Below are 20,123 nucleotides of genomic sequence, written 5' to 3' on the forward strand. Positions count from 1 at the left end.
AATATTAATAGCTATTTTTCAAAAATCTGATTGTTTTGTAAAAATAAATTGTGGAAACGAAATTGAATTTTTTTTGTTTGCATTATTTTTTTGCTATTAATGGTTAATTTACGTAGAATTGTTACATGTAGAAACATTAAACATTTTTGAATTTTAAAGATTTTTAAAGGGAAGTTTCCCTGAAAATTGCATCTGCTAAATTATTTTCTGATCAAGATAAATATTTTTAGTGTTTTAATCCCGATCTTTACAACCTTATAATCCAGGGATCGCGCCATTAATATTTTTAAAATAGTCTTGGTTTACTTTTATAGTAAAGAAAATGTTTTTTTTTAATATTTAAATGGTCAAGCATTTTTGTACACTACATTTTTAACTTTAATAATTTATTTTAATTAAATTTTACAATATTTTAAAATTATAATATGATATCAGATGGAAACATTTTGAGACTTCTATATTTCTTGTTTTTCATTCTTTCTTCTTGATCGTCCATTCCTTGTCCATCCTTCAATCATATTTTGGCTAATTTTGAAAATAAAAATAAATGAATTGTTTTAATGTTTTCTGCAGCTAGCCAAATTGCAGAGGCAGAACTATTTTTTGGAGCCCTGTATCTATATTATTTCTTGTTTGTTTTTAAATTTTGCTTCAGCCATGTACACTACATTTATTTGAGACTCGAGAGTACTTTTAATAATTATCTTTGATTTTCATTAAATTAATTGTCAGAACAATTTGTGCTATGCTTTTTTTGGGTGTTTGCTTATTAATAAACAAAATTCTTGGATTTTGATATTTAAAAAAAAATATTTTTATATTTTGATAAATAGGGCGACTATAATAATAATAACTATTTCGATGTTTTGAGTCCATAGTTTCCTTAATCATCACAATGTAACCAATAAAGAAAGACGACTTTAAGACTGCAGTTACAATTTTAAACAATTTAGAAAAATACATAGTGCACTGCACTGTCACACAAAGACCCGTTTAACGTAACTGAATAGTTGATTTTCAAGGTGCTATTTTCTTTCTTTTTTAAATAATCCAAATTTAAAAATGAAACCTTGAGCTGCAGCCATTGCATTTTCAGCTCATGGATTAATTGCAATGTTTTTTTTTGCGTACTTCCTCATACTATAAAAAACGGAGCAACAAAATCTTTTAACAATGCTTTTATAATTTATTTTTTTTATATTTTTTGTAAAATAAAATGGTACGAGGCTTTGATTAATAATTTCAAATGTTCATCTTTTTTCTCCATTCTCCATCTACACGTCCGAAGTTTCTCTTGTTCTTGCCTCCCTTTGCCGTTCTATTTATGGCGTTGCTTTTAAAAGAATATTTATGAGTCGTTGTCTTTGTGCCCTTTTAAGACGATCACCATTTCATTGTATAGATTTACCTCTCTCCGGTTTTTGTTTTGTTTTGCTTAATTGTAATTTAATTGCTTAGATGTCGTTTTATTATTCCACAGTTTTTATGGTTCCCATGGTATTGATAATAAGTTTATCCAATTTTTCTAGAATCATCTTGACTGATTTTGTAAATTCATCTTTTGGCTAATTCTGAACAAATTGGATCCAATGTCTGAGATTACACAGAAAAGTTGGCACATGTCCATTGTCAGTAGAATAAAGTTAAAACGGGAAATGAACAATTATTAAAAAAAAGTTCAAATTAAATGGTTTAAAGGAAGGGCCCACAAAGGTGACCCATTTTTAAGACTCGGATTTACTTTGAATTGTTGCAAGACCTAGGGCTTTATGGTTTCCTATATGACAAGGAAACTTAAGATTGGCAGGATACTGCACTGAGTATTGTGATATGTGGTTGCAAAAACACTAATTGGGGAATAATCATTATAAGAGTTAACTTCAGTTAATTCCCCAAATGTCTGGGTATTTGGGAAATTTCCCAAATGCCTGGGTATCTAGGAAATTTCCCAAATACCTACAGACATTTAAGGGTGGTATATTTTTAAGATTTTGGAAATTTCTCAAATGACTGGAAATTTCCAAGATACCCAGGCATTTGGGGAATTCCCCTTATTACCCAGACTATTGAGGAATTTTCAAAATGCTAAGGTTTTTGAGAAACTCCCAAATATCCAGTCAATTTAGAAATTTCCAAGTTCTTTAAAATATACCCCACTAAACAACACTAGTTAAGGAATTAATATCAGAGCTAACTTCAGTTCCTTCTTGAACCCAGTGAGCAGAATTAGGTTTGGGTTTAGGTGATCTTGGTTTGTTCTGAATCCGAACGAACTATGCCAGGTTCTGATCCTGACACCACTACANCCTGGACACAGAAGACAGCAAAGTTTTAGTCAGACAGTTATTAAGATTATCAGGTATATCTAGAAATGCGTTATCAAGATAAGAGTTCCTAGAAGTATTAGTACTACGGTAATCCTGAGTACGAACCATGTGTAGATTTGTTGCATGGTAGGTAGGTTAATTTAGGTTGGATCTGGCGAGCTGCTTGGCTTCTTTCCTCACAGCGTTCAGTTTATCCAATAAACTTCCAAAATCCCCATATTATTACAATAAGAGTCATCAATATATCCCTTGACAGGGGCGGATACAAGATTTAAGTGAGGGGTGTGCTAGATTTAATTCAGAACAAAAACATCAAGATTTAGGAACAAAATTTTTTAAATAGATATTTTTCATGTTTTGCACTAGGGGTTCTTTCCCTTAAGTGCTATTGAAAAGCTGTTCTAAAATCTGAATCCGTCAGGGGGGTGCGACGGTCCTGCCCCCCCCCTGTAACCGCCCCTGTCCTGGTATGTTAATATGAGGGGTGGAAATGCATGTATCATTATAATAATTAGGTATTTGATCTATTTGAACGGAATCAGCTGGGTTTAAATATAAAACACTTGTTTTCAACGCATTTATGCTACAATCACAATAAAAAAGTGACACTAAAGGAATCGTACAAGCAGTACACATCTCCCCCAGGGGCAACTCATTGTACAGGAGAGGGATAATCCAGGGGCGACTTACTTTCAGATCGAGACCGATTGGTTATAACAATAAGGTGCAATTATTTCTTTTGACTGGTTCTATGCAAATATTCTTTGCAAAACTTGTGCAATCCGTTTCCTTATGGCATAGGGTTTCCAAAAATCTAAACATTATCAAAATCTGACAACTGAAAGTGGGTCAAAACAAAGATTTAGTTTATTACAGGATTCAGTCATTCAGGCATTGTGCCTGAGGACTCATGCAGTTTTTATAAAAGCCCGGTTTTAGAGGCCTAAAGGGAGGGCTATGGCTGTTTCGGAAAAGTAAGAAAAAATTCAACAGCCTCAGACCAGTACTTTTTGAGTTGTGTAAAANTAATAACGCAAGAAACCACAAATGAAGATAAACAGTTTAAAAAACAAAAAGATGGATGTTGATCAGACAAATCTGTCTAGGTACAGTTGTGAATAGAAAATCCTCGCTACAGTTCCTTTCAGGCTTAAGAGACGGATTCACAGAGGGAATACTCTCTATCAAACATATTTTTTATTTAAAAAGATCCTAACCTTCTACAGTGAGAACCAGAAAACTTTAGGGTAGGAAGACGACATTAAAGCAATGTTTACGCGTTAAAAAACTAAAAGTTTTAAAATAAACCTCAAAGATCTTTTATTAAGACAATATTGCTCTGGATCATGTTCCTAGGACTATTTAGGATTATAACTTTTCTATTCCGTAGTTTTCTGGGTCTCATTTTGAACTAATTATGAACTATCGTACGTTGACATCTATTGTGTTGAATAATGTTTATTGTTTGATTCCCTGCAACTATAAGTTTCTTTCTTTCTAAGTTAATTCCATAAATAAATCATTTTAACACCACATTTAAGGCAGTATTGTTTGTTTTTAAAATGGTTCTATTTTCAGAGTTTACAATAGTCTTCCTAGTCTCATCCTAATTATGGGTAACCCTGTAAATGAATAAAAAACCTAATATAATTTATTTGTATTTGAATAGACTTAATTTTAAATAATCACAGATTTTAAATTATAATTATTTACTTAGTTCTAAACTATAAACACGGTGATTAATTATCAGGTCCAATTTCTCCTCGTGGGACCGGGTAATTATCAGAGTTGGCATTATCTAAAATAACCTGAAAATAAACATTAACTTCAAAATGTAAACAAACCAAGACAAAAATTAGTTCACACTTTAACTTTGGAGATATGACTTTTTATGTAAAACTAACGAGATGGGCTGGTGGGCAACGTTCCGTTAATGAAAAGCAAAAATCGTTAATTTTTACATCGTTAACGAACGAAAATAAATGTTCAAAAAATGTACAGAAAATTTAATAAGACAAACTACAAAGAGTTGTGTTTTCAAAATGATGGTGAAATTCTCCTACAAATTGCTAGAAACTTTAAAAAACATGTGTTTTTCCGTGTTTTTGTGCCTTTAAATGTCGCCTTTTAATTTTCCCCGCTATTTTTACATGAAACAATCGTTAACGACTAGAAATCTCTCCAGTTAACGCTGTTAATAAAATTGAGAGCGTTAACAAACAGTAACTCTCAGAAAGAACGGAAAATACGGTCAGTATCTAAGCTAAGAATGAACGGTTGCCTGAAAAGTAAATGACTTTTAAATGTCGCCTTCCTTTGAACGTATTATATAATGCATAAAAATTCAGGACATTGATACTTTTTAATTTGTTACTGTAGAGATCTAAAATTATTTTTTGAAAATTCAAATTCTTTCAAATAAATTGGTTTTTCACCTTTCAAGGTGAAGTTCGTCAGCACAAAATTCCTGCTCCTGGTTTAACTAAATAAGGGAAAATTACAACAACAAAAACATAACTCAGTGCCAAAGGTTTTAAAGGTACCGTTGTGAATCATAAATACAACTTTTCAATCTATATGTATCTACTTGGTATTTAAACTACAATTGAAATTTTAAAATATTTCTAATTTTTGAATAGGACAAATTTGATATTTTGTATAAAAATTCACTTAAAATTTCGTAAACAGTCTCTTTAAGAAGTGATGTCAGCCAAGAAAATTTATCTCTGTGTCACCTTATTGATGACATGGTCAATTATTCGGATTGAAGCTTGTGCCAGGGGAGTAGCCTGGGTTGACAACTTCTAAAATAAATGTTCACCAACAGTCCACTGCAATTCATTTCAAGTACCGGGCCAACTTTCAAGCAAGAGTTCGAGCAAACTGTACGTACAGTACACATACCGACTATATATGGCAAAACTGGATACCAAATGAATCAGCCTTTTCTATGGAGATTCCAGTGAGTCACAACTTCGTTCGTTTTTTTAGTAAAGTTTTTTTTCTTTTAACAGTTTTAAAATTGTTTAATTATCTCAATCCCTTGGCCTTTGGCTCTGCATCACTAAATCACTTCTACCTTTTATGTAGCCCTAGACTTCGAAATTTTAAAACTACACCGCGCGTGTTTCTAGTTTAAGTCTTAAAAGGAGTTTTTTCGTGACAGCATATTGTCACGCAAACTCCCTAGAAAAGGCTTATTCAATTTGGTGATCTGTCCCGTGTTTGCCTTGTGTAGCCTATACTTGTACAGTTTGCTCTGGCTGCTTAAAAGTCGTTCCGCAACTTTATATGAACCAAAGTTTATATTTCTGTGATAATACTTTTCAAAAGTGTCAAAAGTTCAAAAAAATCAGTTAATTATGATCTATATAAGTCATTGAAAGTAACTGATTGCAAAGTATTGGTGTAAATGTTGCATATTCAAATTTCAAGTCATTTTTGTGGAGATGAGTCCATCAATTCAAGGTTATTAAACAAATAGGAAACAAGATAATAAATTATTAATTATTTGTTAAAATGAACTAAAATTTTTTTTTTTGCAAAGCTTTCAGGATGAAATTCATTCATATATAGTACCATGGTAACAATTCAAAGGAGCAAATAATTCAGATTTTTTTTTTCTGTATAATTCTAGAGTTTATATATTTGAATAATAAGACTAGTCCTGGAATTTCCTAAATGGGGTCTACCTTTTTTTTGTGCTTTCAATATTACCGAAGATTTTAAGAATTTTGTTCAGATTATGATAATTTTGGTTTTATATAAAGTCAAAATCTGAACGAAATTCTTAATAAATTAGGCAATGTTGACACCATGTAAAAGTCTGGCAACATTTTAGTAATGCCATAACCAGCAGAATTCTTTATTACTGTTTCAATAATCATACAAGTAAAAATAGGTCGACGAACGAATGCCACAAATAATTTCGAAGATCTAAGACGACCTTTAAGTCGTCTTTCTACAGTAAAGTATCTTAATTAGGGAGGAAAAGAGTGCAGTTGCTGGAAAAAATTTATACAAAGTATATTGTTATATCAGAAATAATTTTGTATTGCGTATGTGCATACTCTTTGGTTTACGTTAAGAATGCTATCAAATCAAAGGCTGTTCAGAATCGGTGATTCAGGAGTTGGAGAAGGTGAACAGTTCAGCGGTTGGTATTAGTTTAGCGAGCTCTCTTCTATTCATTAAGATCGACCCCAGCATATATTAATATTGAAATATTTTAAGTAAGTAGACCATAGTTTCAGTAGAAGTAAATATTTCCATTTCTGTTAGCGCCGATATAAGGATTTATCTCTAATTGGATAATGAGATAGATGTTACCGCAATGTAACTTCTATTGGTTCAGAATAGACAACAAATACATGACTGAAGCCTGATTGAATCAGGCGCTAATGGACTCGGCATACAAGACTAAAATTCAAAATTCTAAGTGGCTAAATGTGTTTTTTTCAATTGTGGTTTCTCTTAAAAGTTACGTGTGTATTTATATTTAGGAGATATGAAGGAAATTAACACTTTTTAAGACAGAAAAAATTAGTGATATATTTCGATATAATTTCTAATATGGTTGTAAAGGGAAAAGTTTCTAAATGTAAAATTAATTACACAATTTACAATTTGTTTAGTTTATAGAAAAGTACAGATTATAAAACTTTGTTTTTACCTCTTTCAAGATCAGGAACTTATCAACCATAGATATAAAGTTAGCACAGGCCTCGGTTATATTTCTACAATATCAGAAAATACTTTTCAAGAATTTTATATTTTAACCCAGTGCAGAGGTCGGACACAGACATTTTTGCTCAAGGGAGTGTTCGCATAATTTCAAATGACCCTCCATGCAAAGAGAGTAATGTCCGATCTATATTGACTGTTCATCGAGTAAAAAGAGCTGTTTGTTTAAATATGTTGAAAACTACTTGAATCTCGCTTGAATCCACACAAAGATAATTATTCCCGATCCCCAACAGTAACCGCTTTGTCTGATAAAGTATGGATTAAAAAAGGTGCATTTCTACTGCAGGAAAACCTGCTATAGAAGTTGTCAGAATTAAACACTTTTAACCTTAGAAAAACGACAATATCTGCCACATTATTGATCAGATAAATGTTTTAAGGGTCATGTTATAAATCATGCATTTTCATCATTACATGAGGGTCACCTGAAATTACGATAGCTGCAGTCGACCTTTGAGCTATTTGAAAACCCAAATTATATCCAAGTATATAGTTTTAACTCACAGCTTACATACGGGCTGGTATATTTGATTCTTGATTTAACCCTTAAACCATGTCCTCTGATATTTATGATTAATGCTAGGAATAGTAAACAATCCCATTAATATTACGAATGTGAAACTAAAAAACTCAAATTCAAAATTCAGTTTTCAGAAATTAATCTTGTCAGTAACTCATGACTTATGCCATTTTGATATATTAACTTTCCTACAGTGAAAACTAGAAAACTCTGCAATAGAAAGACGACTTTTAAATTCAAGAGCAATTGCGCAGTGTAAACAGACCCATTTCACTAAATACATTTTTAGTTTTCACTGTATTTAAAAAGAAACAATGTTCTGAAACAAATTGTTTTGTTTTTTTTTTCTTTTTATTTCCTTTTTATTTAATTTGAATTTTTTAGATTTTTTATTTTTATCTTTGCGCTCATTTTTGTTTGATAATTACCCATCATCCATCAAATCATAGTCTTGCACAGTATCTGCCATTCCATCTTCCACAGTATCTGCCTTTCCATCTTCCACAGTATCTGCTATTCCATCTTCCACAGTATCTGCCTTTTCATCTTCCATAATTCTTGCTGAATCTTCATCACCATATTCTAAATCTCCATCAGGTTTTCCATTAAGCTCAAACACTCCATTAAACAAAGATAATCCATCGTCATTTGGTCCAACAAAGTCTTCAAATTCAGCCGACCTTGACCTTGACACTTTTTTTAAAATATAAATTCGGTGAGATCAAATAATCTAAGTTTTAAATATCAAAGATATACACCATCTAGTTGCAAAGAGTTAGGGATTAGAAAATTTCAGCTTGTGGTAAAAACTCAGTTCTTTTCAAAACCTGAAAAAAATCGTATTTCAATAAGTGTTTCCTTTTGCCGATTAAACTTATTTTTGACACCTAATAACATTTAATTTGTCACATATTAAAGCGTTTTTCAAATAAGTAACATACCAAGATAAGACCGTAAAGACGACAAATATAAAGATTCCATGGTTAAATTATGTCTTCTACCTTAAGCACAGTCTTTCATGGCTTATATAATGATTTGGCAAAAAAAAATTATTATAAAATTCTAATCTACATTAGGTATTAAAAGAAGCTGACGAGAATTCGAATGTTTTCTGATGCCAACAGTATTGTATCCGCATATACTTGAATTCCTTTTATCATCAAATTAAATTTCCTCATCCAACTTCAGTCCTCCGCTTGACGCCGGAACCTAAAATAAATCATAAATATATCTTTCCTTGCTTTCAAGTTTTAAAATAAACATGTCTTCAAAAATTATAATTAAAGTAAACAGTTAAAAGGCCAAGGTATTGCGACACACCAAGGTTTGAACATTTATAAAAGTTTTTGACCATATTTACATGTCCTATTCACAACAATACCCTTTCAAACTTTGTTCAATCCACGATGAATTATTTATATCCTAATTATAACTAAAAAGATGATAAAGGAAAATATTAAATCATTGAACAAGACAGAAAAACGACAATATCTTCCTCACAACTTATATAAAGTATTTAATGACACCGTTGTGAATTAAACATGCCGCTCTTGAAATTAATGCTTGATTAAATTACGTTTACAGTATGAGAAAACTGAAATACAGGGCATGAAATCTTAACTAGAGGGCAGGAATTCTTAAATAGAGGGCAGGAAATCTTACATAGAGGGCAAGAAATCTTAAAAAGAGAGCGGGAAATCTTAAATAGAGGACAGGAAATCTTAAGAAGAGGACAGATAATCTTAAATAGAGGGCAGGAAATCTTACATAGAGGGCAGGAAATCTTAAATAGAGGGCAGGAAATTTAAATAAAAATCCTTTTATTCTTGCAATTACATATAATTAAACGCATACTGATATTTAGTTAGTTTAGTGTGGTTTACCAGGACTTACTAATATCTTGTTTAGTTTGGTGTGGTTTACCAGGACATACTAATATCTAGTTTGTTTGGTGTGGTTTACCAGAACATACTAATATATAGTTAGTTTAGTGTGGTTTACCAGGACATACAAATATCTAGTTAGTTTGGTGTGGTTTACTAGGACATACTAATATAAAGTTAGTTTAGTGTGGTTTACCAGGACATACTAATATCTAGTTAGTTTGGTGTGGTTTACCAGGACATACTAATATCTAGTTAGTTTGGTGTGGTTTACTTACTAATATCTTGTTTAGTTTGGTGTGGTTTACCAGGACATACTAATATCTAGTTAGTTTGGTGTGGTTTACTAGCACAAACGAATAACTAGTTAGTTTGGTGTGGTTTACTAGGACATACTAATATCTAGTTATTTTGGTGTGGTTTACTAGCACAAACGAATATCTAGTTAGTTTGGTGTGGTTTACTAGGACATACTAATATCTAGTTAGTTTGGTGTGGTTTACCAGAACATACTAATATCTAGTTAGTTTGGTGTGGTTTACCAGGACATACTAATATCTAGTTAGTTTGTTGTGGTTTATCTGAAATGCTTGATGAACAGTTTCTACCTTTTCTTTAATTTTAGAAATATATTGGTCCAGGAACTTTTTGAAATAATCAAACTTTGCTTGATCACTCTAAACACAATTCTCAGTTTTTAAGATGATTTTTTTCTGGTTTTTAAAAGGTGCTGAAGACATAATTCTTTATGACCCTCAACTTTTACCAGGAGAATGTCAGATTCACAACGGTCACCTTTCAGCAGCCTTTAATCATCTTTAATCCTCATATAAGTCAGATATCCTAGATTTTCAAGCGATATTGACTATTTTCAATTTTGCCGATCCGCAGTGTTAACCTTTTTCATCAACAATAAATGAGATATCCTAGTTTTTTCGTAATAAATATTTTTTTGGTTCCTCTACAAAAATGACATTAATATTTATAACAGCCCAGACTATTAAACTTAATTTTCAGAATTCAAGACTTTTTGACAACTTTATCCTCCTCATTATTACTCAGATAAAGGTTATAAAAGGGTGTCGTTTTGAATCGGTCATTTTCCCCTCTTTAAATGAAAGATCACTTAAAACTGCAACAATTGTTATAATAATCTTACAGATTTTATATGTTGGGATTCTTAGTTCAAAAAAGCGCATTATGATTGAAACGGATTAAGATTGTATGCCTGACCTTTCTATATTATACTCCAGAGTCCAGATTGTAAAAATTATATAGTATGTAATTCATTCGAAATTAAATATGTCAATTAGAATGTTTTGAATAAAATTTGATATTAATTACCTTAAGATTTGTTATTGTTTCTGCAGTTGATGATTTCTGCGCCTTTATCATTAATATCAACAATATAAGAATAGATTTGAAGGGAGTGTCTGACTAGACATGGGAGTTGAGAGTGCAGTATTGTAAACAAATTTTTTGAAGCGGCACGCTTAGGAGCAACCTTGCAGATCCAGCGCAACAAAGTGCGAGGGTTAGCGTCAGGATCGAAGATTTAAAGGTCGATTTTGCGTTCTTACTTTGCAAATATTCACTGTTATACTAGGCCATAAACTATACCGAGAGCGTACTGCATATTTGTTTATTATACGTTGATTCTGGCCTAACTTATAGACTATAGTACATCAATATTAGTAAAGTTGTAAGTGTACAGTACAGTACAGCTAACTGAGTCCACAGGTAGAGAACTATCATCCCCCCTGCATATATCTCTTGTAATATTAAGCGCACTAAAGGCAGGCCACATTTTGGAATTGTTAGGACTTCGGCCTTTTTTGTTATCGTTTTTAATCATATTTGTAAAATCATTTTAGCTATAGTTATAAATCCCTGTCTTACAGAGACCGGTTCTTTAAAATAATCTTGGGAATATTTTTGGGGGGGAAATTCGAAAGTTTTTCCTCCAAAATATTACCGGTAAGTTTAAGGAAATATTTTTTTTAAATTTCTCAGGAGATATTCTTTAGATTATTTCTCCAGCAAATGTTGGAACCAATTCTCCGTATACCAATGCTGACATATTTCGAAGAAAGGTTACAGTTTGGGTTTCAAATACAAGTGAATTTTACTTGATTTTACTTGCGCGCAAATGCGAGCCGCGCAGTTCTATGCAATTCCGCACAATTCCACGAAATGAAGCGCAATTCCGCGAAATGCCGGGTAATGCTGTGCAATGCCCCGTAATTTCGCCCAACGGAATTCCGATTAGAAACTATTGTTCTCTAAAATAAATTTATTTGTATTTTAGAGTATTATTGTTATCCATTCTTAATCAAGCAAGCCAAGTACCTGAATTTTCTTTTGAAGCCATGAAGGAATGTAGGAACCTCTTTTTCCCTAAAAAACAGGGTTTTTTAATCCTTACATTTTTCATTTTTTATAATTCATAGTTGAAGAATGAAGAATAATACTCTAAAATAAATCAAAATATCAATGTCACTCAAATTGACACAAAAATTGTGACTTCTAAGCATTTATTTCATAAATTCAAAGCATGCGCATGCACGGCAAAAGAATCGCATGCGTTAGAAACAGTTGTTATCTATTCCATACCCGTATAAACCAAGTCTAACTTCCCTGCTGACTTTGTTGACTTTTCTAGCTCACAAGTCAACAATTGTCCATGAAATCTCCGTAAATAGACATTTTTAAATGGTTAATTTTTAAATATATTTCCCCCCTAACACGTATAAACTACCCTTCCAATTGTTGATTCCCTTTTTTCCATTTTTGGCTAGATGTCTAATTTGGCTAGAAAAAGTCACACCTCAATACATCCGTGGATCAAATTTCACATATGTTTTAAGCTGTGAGAAAATTGTCCCTGGTCCACCCCCCCCCCTTATCCCATACACTGTACATGTTGAGGGAGAGATTTTTTTATTTTCACCGCTAGGTGTCTCTTAACGGAAGTAATTGCCAAGAATGAAAGGGGGTATAGGCTACGGCGAAAAATAATCACTTTTGATTGCTTAAAACGTCAAAAGAGTTGGCTGCCAGATGTCTCTGCTCTCAGTGTTTTTATGATTACACATGGCAGAGACACCTAGCAGAAAAAAAGTCGTTTTAAGTGCATTGTATATAAAACAAATATTATGAAATATTAACTGTATACGAATGCATCGAAAAATAATCTATGACTGTAGGTTGCAATATCTGAATGATTTGATTAAAACTAAATTGATTATTTTACGATACGAGTCATATATTCCAACTTTCTTAATTTGTATGGAAGCTATGTGCATCAGTATCTTTATAGACAGAACAGATAGAAGTATGATTAGTAGCAATCAAAAGCGATTATTTTTCACTGTAAGCCTAGACCCCCTTTCATTTTTTCTTAACATTCCCTTTAATGTTAGCGGTAAAATTTAAAAAAGTAAGAAATTTAAGATTCAATTTTCTTAACAAATGTTTATAATTTAAAAGTAAAGCTTTGGGTTTAAAAATAATTTTTACTTTTTTAAAATATAATAATTTCATTAGGAAAATGCACTGAATTTTCTCTCAGAAAGTTTTAAATATCTTTTTAAACTCTTATTTATAAATATATCACATTAACCTACGGCTAGCTCTATGTTACAATGTTTTCCCTCACGAAAGGAAACATTTTAGAGAGAGATCTAGATGAGAGACACCCTCATAGCTGTGGGAATGGCACGCTTTCATTTGAGCCAAAAAACTTGTATTTAGACTAGCTTTTTAAAATCAAAAGGCTAACTTTTAGTTAACCAAAAAGAGACTAAATAATTTAGCTAAAACATATGGAGAAGTCAAAAATTAGCTGGCAAGTTGTCCAAGCTGTCAGCTAGCAGCTGCAGCTGCTAAAAATAGACGCACGAGGGCAGACAAATTTTGATTTATGATTGGGGGCATCACACAGAGGGGTATGAAACCCGATTGTTGACCATTGCAGCCCATATTTAGACAGGTTTTACAGTTAAGAGTTCTTAACTTTTATTTTATCAATTCTGCATATTAACTTGAGCTAAACTTTGGCCAGATAAAGCTGACATGAGGTTTTCACGGGTACTTAAAAAAAATTCCTTAGAAATTATGTAATAATTGAACCTTTTCAAGTTTTAATTTTATTTTGAAAAAATTCATAGAAATATCGTAAATTTATTTACTTAAATTTATAACCATTATATTTTTGAATATTTTTAAATAAGAGGCGTCGTATTTTTGAATTTTAATTGTTTTATACTCTGAAAATGTTCCCTGAACAATTTCAGTCACATTTTCAGATACATCTCAATCATGACCATTGCGTGCCAAATACTGGGGAAATGGAAGACGACATTAAAGCAATAATCAAGTGTTTTGATGTTGTTACAAAGCAAATTGTTTTACCAGTAACTTATTAAATCACATATTCAGTGAAATGGGTCTGTTTGCTGTGTCTCATGTTTATTGGACTATTTAAACTCAAAACTTTAATATAACAGTCGTCTTCCTAATCCAGGGTTTTATAATTCTAACTGTATTACATAATGTTTAACTTTATTTCAAATTAAAAACCAAAAAAAAGACAAATTTCACTCCTTTTTTACTGAAACTGATAAATTTGGTTTCAAAACTAAAAAATATTAAATGTTCCCCTTTACCTGCTCCCCATCTATGTATAAATTTTTCATATTGTTTTCCTGAAAAATTAAAATACAAATAATAAGAAAAAAATAATAAAGAGTACCCAGAGACTGAATTTAAAGAATTTGAGCCAACCTGGCTGAACTGCCTAACGCTGGTTCAAGTTTGAACCACCAATTTAAATTAGGGTTTCCAATCGAAATTTTTGCACGAAAATCATGAAATAATTGTGCAAAGATTAACTTACGTTTCGAGTAGAAATTGCACAAAATTTTGATATAATTTCGCATTGATGCGCAAAAGCTATTTCGCGCAAATTATGAAGAAATTCTTGGTTTTTGCGCATTTCGTTATTCCTGTTATTTCGTTATTTCGAGCTATTTCGTTAAATTTCTAGAGTAACAATTCTAGGAAATGAATAAATCCAAAATTAAACCAATCAGAGCCCCAATATACTCCGGCCCGCTCTCACTCGCACCTTTGGAGGTCGAATCACTTCTAAGGTTTTGAGTAAGTTACCATTAGGTAACAAAAAAAAAGACATTTAAACAAGAGAAATGTTTACAAATCTATATACATTAATACACAGATGAACATCTAATGCCTTCTTTAGCGTTTTCTGAAAACATATTTATCATAACAAATTTGTTTTTTCAAAACATATTTATCATAAAAAAAAAATTTTAATTAAGAATGTATAACCAACATTTTTAGCGTGTCAAACTATAGAAAATGATAATAATGAAATTATTGTTCTTGAATAATATAATGCAGCTTTGGAATTAATGCACAAAATAATGCAAAAATTATGATTTTTATTATGATTCATCAGCAATTTCGTGCAAATAAAAAATATTTATTTCGAATAAATGCGCAATTTCGTAAAAACCTGGTTTCATATTGATACGAAAATGATGCAAAATTTAGTGCAAATAAAGTTATTTTGTGGAAAAACGCGAAACTGTTGCGCAAAAGAATCTTCTGTTTCGTGGAAACCCTAATTCAAATGCTTCTGTAATCCTTCTTGTATAAATCGGGTGGTTTACATTAGAAAATCTCAAAATCTTTGAATTTGGGCTCTGGGATTATTTTTCATTAGAAAATATCAAGTACATATGTATATTTATCAAAATACACTGTCAATTTCAAGATTTGGGCTCTGGGATTATTTTTCATTAGAAAATACTATCAAGTATCAAGTACATATGTATATTTATCAAAATACATTGTCAATTTCAAGATTTTGTAAATGTTCCAAAACAAAGGGATTTTTTCTAATCTTTTAGTTTTATTTTTATACATAGAAAGATCACTATGTTAAACTTTAACAGTAAATCTGAAGGAAGATTTTTAATTCTATGAAATATCCAAGACAAACCTTAAATTGTTTTTTCAGCCAAGCAGGGATAAAAAGACCTTTTTTTATAATATTGAAGGGACCGTGTGTAAACAAGTATTCATAAATTATAATATTTAAGGGACCGTGTGTAAACAAGTATTCATAAATTATAATATTTAAGGGACCGTGTGTAAACATGTATTCATAGATTATAATATTTAAGGGACCGTGTGTAAACAAGTATTCATAAATTATAATATTTAAGGGATCGTGTGTAAACAAGTATTCATAAATTATAAAATCTAAGGGACCGTGTGTAAGCGTAATTTCAAGTCACCTTCCATGCAAAGATGGCAACGTCGGCCCTTGAAAGCTTTGTTTGATCAATTATCAATTTTCAATTGTGGGTTCTTTTCAAAAGTTATTTGCGCATTTCCACTTCAGGAAAATATTTAGAAAATGTCAGAATTAAACACATGTAAACCTATCAATATACATGGTCCACATTGCTGATCATATAAAGTTTTTAAGGGTGCCATTGTGAATCGGGAATTGACATTTTTGCATGGATAGTCACAAGAAAGTTATATTTCCACAGAATATTTTCAACCTGATGCCGTAAACCTGTGATAAATTTTGTTAAAACAAAAATTCCAAGTTTAAACTATCGGTATTTGTAAATTAGAATTTAATGTAAGCAATATAGCAGCTCAGTGCCTACTTTGGAAACTGTGAATTTGGAATACTCTTATTATTTGGAATATTTGAAATATTGATATAGCTGTAAATTTGCACTATTTCTACTTGGCAAATTTTACATTTGGTATATTTCTACTTTCTATACTACTTTTTTTCTACGAGTGAAATTATAATTTTATAGATGCTACTTGGAAAATGCAAATGGGAAAAATTCCTACTTCTTGAATCAGGGAGTAAGGAACTTCATTTGAATAAGAAATATTTGTCTTATGTGCAATTTCCGTGTATACAGTAACCTATTCTGAAAATTTCTTATACAAATGAAGTACCCGTCTGCAAAGCATGTATAATCACATGGTAGGGCGAACCGCGTCAGTTATATCTCCCTTCTATTCCTTACTCCCTTGCTTGGATGCACTTGAGATAGTTATCATTTTTAAATTAAGAAACTCTCTTTTAAGTTATTTTCACCTGGATTTGTTTTAGCAACCATTTTAAAGAGTGGCTCCCCCTTTTTTCCTAAACCATCAAAGCATGTTTCGATCGTATAGCACTGATCGTCGTTACTCGGGAACGATCGTTCTTTCAAGGGAAAGAACGGATTGAAACAAACCAAACAATTAAAAAAAAATAGGAATATGGCCAGCTCACGGGCTGGGCGCACGTTGTTCCGTAGGAACGATCGTTCTGTCAGAGGAACAAACGGAAAGGAAAGGAACGGAACGAAAGTAACGATTAAAAAGGAGGAACACACCAAGCCCTAGTCGGTCGCATTTTACATTATTTTCTATTATTATAAAGATTGATTCACATACAGAGATATAAATACATATATAATAAATTAGTGCAGTTTAAATTTGTTTGAATAAATTTTTGAAAATACAGGTTTCCAAAAGAAAAGAAATAAATATGCTGAATTATGAAATAGTCGACATTGATCATTACTCATTACATAACATATTTATCATTTCAGTTATTACGTATAATCATCAAATCCTTCAGCATATAAATCATTCATTCTTGTACTTAAAAGTTCTTGTAAAACCGGAACTTTCCACGCATGTTCCAATGGTACATCAAAATATTTCATTTGTTTCTTAACTAACATTTTACTATGATTCAAAGAATTTAATATAATTAGAGGAAGATTCCCTCTCTCTAGACTGTAGGTCTTTACTCTTTATCAACGAGGTTACAGTAAATGGAGTGATGATGTACGCTGATCCTTTCCTAATTCTACAGGCCATGTACTCCACTTATATAGATCAATCTTTATATTACAATTTACTCGGAGGTAATTTCTGAAAATAATTTTTTTTTTCAAAATGACGATTGCATATTTGGATAGGAGAATTTGCTTTCCATTTAACTATTAAAAGCAACTGCTTATTTATTGTGTGCAGGGTTGCATTCATACAGGAAGACGTACTAGTACAGTTACGGTCTTTTACAAAGCAATCTTTCATCGCTTATAAACTGAGTAAAATTTACGATACAAAACCTCCCCATTCACTTCTATTCCAAAACCGTACTGCATAATTGATAGTTGTACTCACAGACAACAGAGACTGCTCATACACATACGGCCAATAGTGTCCCGGCACGCCATGCTACAGTTCCATGTAATGTTTTTTGACTGAAATATCACGGCCACTTGTTGCATTCAGGGGTTAAGTTTTACAACTTTTAAAAAAATTCTCCAATTTTTAAACAAAAAACAAAACGTTCATGAATATTGTCTATTTTGCATTTCCCATTTAAAGGATCCTTAAATATCCCTGAAAACAGATGTCTCCTGATTGGTCGTGTACAGTACTTGTACGCAATAGTACATGCTGTGGAAAATATTGCATATTATAAGTGTTAATCGATCTCTGTAACTCTCTTATCTCTGGTTGTACTGTATGAATTATAGGGCCATAATCTCTTTATAACGTTTATCAGTAAACAGTCCTAATTGTACATTAAGGATAAAATCCAGGCCCCGGAGCCCGTTCTCTCCATGATAATGTTTAAACTGTGGTCGTGAAGTTCACGTACTTTAGGGGACGATAGTTTGGCCGCTATATGTCTCACGCAAAATTCTTTTCTGATAGAGAGATAATTAATACTGCTACTTGTAAAACTATAGAAAGCTATAAATTTGTAATATTGCTACTTTTAACATTGTAAATTTAGAATACTGCATACTTGTAAAACTATAAAAAGCTATAAATTTGGAATAGCGCTACTTTTAAAATTGTAAATTTAGAATACTGCTACTTGTAAAACTATAATAAGCTGAATATTGCTATGGGAAGATATCTCTTCAATTTAATATAATTAGAGGAAGATTCCCTCTCTCTAGACTGTAGGTTTATATCAACGAGGTTATAGTAAATAGAGTAATGATGTACGCTGATCCTTTACTAATTCTACAGGCCATGTACTCCACTTTTAAAGATCAATCTGTATATTTCAGTTTACTTGGGGGTGATTTCTAAAAATATTTTTTTTCAAAATGCCTATTGCATATTTGGTTAGGAGAGTTTCCTTTCCATTTAACTATTGAAATCAACTGCTTTTTTATTGTGTGCAGGATTACATTTATACAGGAAGACGTACTAGTACAGTCGTTTACAAAGCAATATTTCATCTACGATCAAAACCTCCCCATACACTTGTGTTCCAAAACCGTACTGCATAATTGATAGTTGTACTGTATGAATTATAGGGCTATAATTTATCATTAAATGTCCTAATTGTACATAAGGCTAAATTCCAGCCCCCTGATCCCGTTCTCTCCATAATATGTTTAAACTGTGGTCGTGAAGTTCACTTACTTTAGGTGACGATAGTTTGGCCGCTAGATGTCTCACGCAAAATTCTTATCATATAGATAGATAATTCATACGAGAGTCATCTAGCGACTAACCTATCGTCCCTCAAAGTACATGAACTTCACGACCATTTTCTGGTTTATATCGATTTTTAAAATTTAGATACTTGCCTTTTGTAAATGTTTAATTTGTAATATTGCTACTTTTAACATTGTAAATTTAGAATACTGCTACTTGTAAAACTATAGAAAGCTATAAATTTGTAATATTGCTACTTTTAACATTGTAAATTTAGAATACTGCATACTTGTAAAACTATAAAAAGCTATAAATTTGGAATAGCGCTACTTTTAAAATTGTAAATTTAGAATACTGCTACTTGTAAAACTATAATAAGCTGAATATTGCTATGGGAAGATATCTCTTCGACTTAAAAATGACCTGCATTTGTTTTATCAACCATTGTGGAGTGTAGGGGCTCCTTTTTTCCTATAATAAAAAAGTCATTTATATTCAAATAAAATAAAAATATTGAGACTTTTTCAACAACAAAAAAAAATCAGTTTTAGTAACAAACATTACAATTTTGATCTCAAAAATAATTTATTGTTGCAGAAAATAAAATTAAATAAAAGTTAAGATTTAACAAAAATTACCTCATTCTTCAATATTCTGAAGCTTTTTTGCTTTTCATTCTGAAATATTATTCTTTTACAAGTCAATCAGAGGCAGAATTTAAAGAATTTGAGCCGCGGCTTAAATTTAAGATGCGGCTCAAACATGGTTGGTTCAACTAAAAATTGTATTCAATGTTTCAAGATTTAAGCCGGCGCTCAATTGAAACCGGTTTTTGGCGGATTTGAGACGCGGCTCAAGCTCAATAAATTCGGACTTCGATTGGAGAAAAAACTGAACTAAGCACTAGCGATTAACAATTAACTACATATATACTTTTCTTGGGTGTCTGGGTGTTTGTTTGTATCCAATAAACCTCAAAACGGCTAAACCGATCGGGATCAAATTTTGTGTGGGACTTCACATGTCCCCTGGAAGGTTTGTAGAAGATCAAAATTTTAAAATTTGCCTCCAACAAAATTCGATCTTGAGCACATTTTGAAAATCCACGAAATTTTTTTTAAA

The 20,123-nt window shown here is 31.6% G+C and overlaps 1 protein-coding gene and 1 long non-coding RNA gene across 2 annotated transcripts; both read right to left on the reverse strand.

The window, feature by feature from the left end:
• Window positions 1-3,974: 3,974 nt before the first annotated feature.
• Window positions 3,975-15,546, reverse strand: LOC111709247 (uncharacterized). The gene is made up of 12 exons (XM_023482876.1): window positions 15,505-15,546; window positions 14,144-14,182; window positions 11,826-11,873; window positions 10,821-10,862; window positions 10,085-10,153; window positions 8,767-8,802; window positions 8,452-8,480; window positions 8,022-8,279; window positions 7,000-7,063; window positions 5,063-5,131; window positions 4,763-4,809; window positions 3,975-4,135 (listed from the first exon to the last, which is right to left on the reverse strand). The coding sequence occupies exons 2-12, from the start codon at window positions 14,171-14,173 to the stop codon at window positions 4,126-4,128; spliced, it is 702 nt and encodes a 233-aa protein (XP_023338644.1). The 5' UTR covers window positions 14,174-14,182; window positions 15,505-15,546; the 3' UTR covers window positions 3,975-4,125.
• Window positions 15,547-16,633: 1,087 nt separating this feature from the next.
• LOC111709258 (uncharacterized) lies at window positions 16,634-19,683 on the reverse strand. The gene is made up of 3 exons (XR_002766818.1): window positions 19,640-19,683; window positions 19,425-19,472; window positions 16,634-16,683 (listed from the first exon to the last, which is right to left on the reverse strand). It is a non-coding gene; the product is annotated as an uncharacterized LOC111709258 (long non-coding RNA).
• Window positions 19,684-20,123: the final 440 nt, after the last annotated feature.

This window comes from Eurytemora carolleeae, unplaced genomic scaffold (assembly GCF_000591075.1).
Source record: "Eurytemora carolleeae unplaced genomic scaffold, Eaff_2.0 scaffold255, whole genome shotgun sequence".
Classification (NCBI taxonomy): Eukaryota; Metazoa; Arthropoda; class Copepoda; order Calanoida; family Temoridae; genus Eurytemora; species Eurytemora carolleeae.

What these genes read in the sequence shown, in the direction of transcription:
- LOC111709247 (XM_023482876.1), bottom strand. Translation starts at nt 14,173, where the DNA reads ATGAAAAATTTATACATAGATGGGGAGCAG. An exon ending in GGCTTCAAAAGAAAATTCAG is followed by an intron (nt 10,863 to 11,825) that starts GTACTTGGCTTG and finishes TTAATGATAAAG; the next exon opens with GCGCAGAAATCATCAACTGC. An exon ending in GAGGACTGAAGTTGGATGAG is followed by an intron (nt 8,481 to 8,766) that starts GAAATTTAATTT and finishes AAATGTTATTAG; the next exon opens with GTGTCAAAAATAAGTTTAAT.